Below are 4181 nucleotides of genomic sequence, written 5' to 3' on the forward strand. Positions count from 1 at the left end.
TATGAATTAATATACACTCCTCTTATTTTTTATACTTGAAGCCACAAGTGGCTTTGCTTCGTGCTGTATGTATATACAAGCACTTTTTGGGCTTTGAATTAATATACACTCTTATTTTTTTGGCATTCAATTTCATTATGCAATGTTTTATCAATGAATGCTTTGTGACGTAAATGTTTTGGAGTTGTAATGTTTTATTTAGAATTATAATCGTCGGCTTGTATATGATCGTTTAATGGTATATGCACTTTAAATTCTAGTACTTTATCCCTTAACTCGGTTAATAATATATAAAGAATTACCAATAGCTATAGACATGCGTCGAACCATGCAAATTAAAATGCTATTGGATGTAAGAATTGCATTACACACTATAGAAATGGGATTCCTGCAACCACACAACATTCTTTTCTTTAAAAATAAAATAAAATCTGTAGAGCGTCTATAAGTGTGTCTTTATTTTTTTTTTAAAATTATATAGAGCGTCTAATAGCGCATCTATACATGCATCTCTCTATTATATAGATGCACCTTTAGACGCAGGTCTGTAGATGCATTAATAGATGCGCCCGTCACTTTTTAAAAAAAGTTTAGTAAATGCATCTATGGATGCATTGTGTTGTTGTGTATTGTTTATCTTTTAAAATGTAGAAATGGTATGTATGGTGTATTTTCCTAAACTCCTTAGAATAAATAAGTAGACTAGTATCAACCTTCGACCATAGACAAATGACTATAGTAGATGGCTATAGTAGATCATGTGTACTAAATCTATTATAGACTTATATATTGTACTAGTATGACTGGATGAACGTCTCTTTATGTTATTCTTGAAATGACTAACTTTTAACAAAATAAATCATAGAGATAATTGTTTCCTTCAAAAATTAGACAAGCACATCTGAAATCTCTTATCTTACCAACAAGTTGCAAAACTACGAACTACTGCCAACTAGGCTACATGCAAGTGTAGGACGGCATCCCATGACTGACCGCACTAAGGGTAGATGGAGCTTTTCTCAGGGCAGCCCACTCTTGGGTTGCGGGGCATGTTTGGAGCCCCAGATGATCCCGGATGGCTCTGGCTGAATGGAAACCGTAGGTGAGTTGCTCTATTTTGTGCACCGGTTCTATCGTGTGGTCCGTGGCCTATTTTGGGACCGACCCCCAGTCGACGTTTTGGGCAGACTGGGTCGGTCACCAAATTGGGTCTAACCGACTATGACTAGTGGCTATATAAGAGAAAGCCCGTGAAGCCCATTTCATCACTGGCTACAACAACACTGATTCCTTAGCATTGAGCCTCCATCTTCTGCTGTTTCTAGCTCGCCATCGAAGCTTCTTTCACAGGAGCACACGGCTGGGAGGCAGTGCCATCTATTGTATCAGTTCTATAGTAATCGAAATTTTGATTCTCCATACTATCTATTTTCTCTCTTGCATACGAGATCCTGTTATTTGTTGAGCATAGACGTTGTATTGTTTTCTTACACATAGCCTTTCACCACCAATCTTGCTTTGTACTTGTCCGCTCCCATCTGACTTGAACTTAAGCTTCAAGGATGATTTTCTCATGTTAGTTTCATTAATAAGTAAAACTTTTATATTGGTGTCAAAAGTTTGTATGCCTTTATACAAGTAAATGTTTGAAACATTCACTAGGATTTGAAAATTTTATGTGAAAATTTTTAAAGTTTTGTTAGGATCTACATCTTTCACTTCAAAATTCAAAAGAAAATATACCAAAGTGTACTATATTCTATCAATATTGTTAAACTAAAAAAACTAGCTTGATAAACTTTAGCTAAGATTTTTTAATAATATATAAATATACCTTTGATCAAAACATCCATGTTAAGCTTGTACACCCATTAAGTCCGAATGACCTTCCGCTTGTTTAGTTTGGTCTCACTAAATCCCAGGTGTTATTTTGTGGTAGTGATTGTTTGACTCACCTCATGTTCTTCACAAATATGAGATCAAAAACTCATGCATGTTATCCTCCTATTTTTTAGGCCCTAACTAAATATGGACTTCAATTGTTCTGACTTGTAATGAAGATGTAATATTTCAACCTAAAATTAATTTGGTAAGTTTTTTTAAACTAGTAATGACTTTTGATTTGAAGATGTAATATTTCCATCTTAGATTTGTTTTGATAAGTTTTCTCTAACTAGAAAAAATCTATGCTTGATATTTGGCTTTATATGCAAGGACTCTAGACTCCCTTAACTTCCCATGGAGTCTTTTCATCTTTAGAAATCTTTACAATTCAATTTGCATATATCATTGAGTATACAGCATCTCCCTTTTGAAAGGGTTGTCCTCTTCCAAGGGTTTGTAAAATTAGTTGATCCTTAAAGAACTTGTGCGCATGTAGTACAAATGGAAATGAGCTAAAGTATACCCTATGAATCAAGCCGTATGTATTGCTACAATAAAATGGTCCCTAGCATTGGGACATAATCGTTCCTTGCTCAACTCTTATTCACTTCTAGAGAATAAGGTTTCCTAGGCACTCCCGTGATCCTACGAGTGCGCCTTAAATCGAGGTTGATAATTCAACATCGAACCCCATGCAATATCGGAAACTCCGCGCAGTTGAACTAGTACTGCTTTTGCCTTGGCAGCCAAGAGTTTCTTTCCCTTCGACAATCAAGCGATATCTTGCCGGATGTGGAAATCTTAAGTGCCCAGGAATTCCACTGGTGGAAACACTGAACTGACTGCAGAATCTCGCTACTGCAGCATTGATAAAATGGGCGCCAATATATCTAGGTCTCGTGTCGAGCGTGCAACTTCGCTTTCATTGCTGCTGCTTTGTGAAGCATAGCGTCGACGCTCAGATCGAACGCGTCCTTGATTCCTGCAGCTCCCAGTTCTGCCACAGCAGAGGCGTTCGCATAGATGATACCAGGTATCAACTTGATTATATTGTCGCGCATCTTAGAGATCCTCAATCTGGAGTAGCCATTGAGGACATCTTGCACCTTGACGCCGTTCTGTAGGTCTTGGTGGGAGATGAAAACGGAGTACTGATCGGGATCCGCAGGAAGGTGCGAGGTGTATTGGCTGTAGGCGGAATCGTTGTGGAAGAAGACGGGGATGCACCCAGCGATGAGGCCGTCGAAGGTGGAGCGACGGGTGGGGCTGTCGCCGGGGGGCTGGAGGCAGAATTCGGAGAGGAGGAGCCGGTCACGGATGGGCAAGGGGTTGTGGGCGCATTTGATTTTCTGGCAGTCGAGGAGGGTACAAGCGGGAGGGTCGGTGGAAGCAGCAGCGAGGCATTGGTCGAGGGCAGCTTGGCGGATGCTACCGACGGGGCCGGGGCGGGGGGAGCCAACGAAGGAGAAGAGGAAGGGGCGGGGGGAGGGGGAGGAGCGGAGGGAGGAGAGCCAAGAGAGAAGGGAGGGGAGGGAGGGGGGGTGGAAGGAGGTAGGGTAGGGGATGGCGAGGTGGGAGGGGGAGGAGGAGGGGCGGCGTTCGAGGAGGAGGGAGGTGATGTTGGAGAGGGAGGGGAGGAGGAGGAGGCTAGTGCCCCAGCCTGAGCGGAGGGAGGGGCTACGGTAGAAATCCCAGGCGGTGCGGCTCATTATCATGAAATGATCGACGCCGCTCCATCTCCGCCACCTTTCGCCGCCCGCCTCCGCCAGCCACGCCGCCAGCTCCTCCCCATGCTCGCTCGCCCTCTCCTTATCCTTCCCATACACATACCTCAGCGCATCCAACCCGCTATAATACGGGATGTACACGGCCTCCGCCTCCTCCCCCTCCGCCGCCAAACACTCGTACCCCTTCATCCTCTCGTGAAATATCACCTCCAGCATGTAGAAATCCGTCCCATACCACCCCTCCTCCCCCGCCTCCTCCCCGAACCCCCCGTTCTTCGCATGCACGCAAAAATCTAGCCACTCCACCACCTTCCTCTCGCACTGCTCCAAAATCCAGCTGTTGAATTTCTCCGGCATTTCGTACATGTAAATCCTCCTACCCTCGCAGGCCTTCCCTTTCGATGATCTCGTCCTGATCTCCATCATACTCAATCTGAACTCATCCTCTCTTGCTTTCCTCAACCCCCTCACACCATGACCGCCTTCCATGCCCCCCCTTCTCCTCATCTTTTCCTCTGTTGCCACTGTCTTCCATCCCTCGACTCTCTGTCCTTTGGAAGAAAATCCATC

General features: G+C 43.7%; 1 protein-coding gene across 1 annotated transcript; it reads right to left on the minus strand.

The window, feature by feature from the left end:
• Window positions 1-2774: 2774 nt before the first annotated feature.
• On the minus strand, window positions 2775-3968 carry LOC147901275 (xyloglucan galactosyltransferase KATAMARI1 homolog). The gene is made up of 2 exons (XM_087376461.1): window positions 3715-3968; window positions 2775-3312 (listed from the first exon to the last, which is right to left on the minus strand). Exons 1-2 carry the CDS (start codon window positions 3966-3968, stop codon window positions 2775-2777), a joined length of 792 nt encoding a protein of 263 aa, XP_087232587.1.
• Window positions 3969-4181: the final 213 nt, after the last annotated feature.

The sequence above is a fragment of the Dipteris shenzhenensis genome, chromosome 6 (genome assembly GCF_047967505.1).
Source record: "Dipteris shenzhenensis isolate YYH24624 ecotype China chromosome 6, Dip_SZ_1.0, whole genome shotgun sequence".
Lineage (NCBI taxonomy): Eukaryota > Viridiplantae > Streptophyta > Polypodiopsida > Gleicheniales > Dipteridaceae > Dipteris > Dipteris shenzhenensis.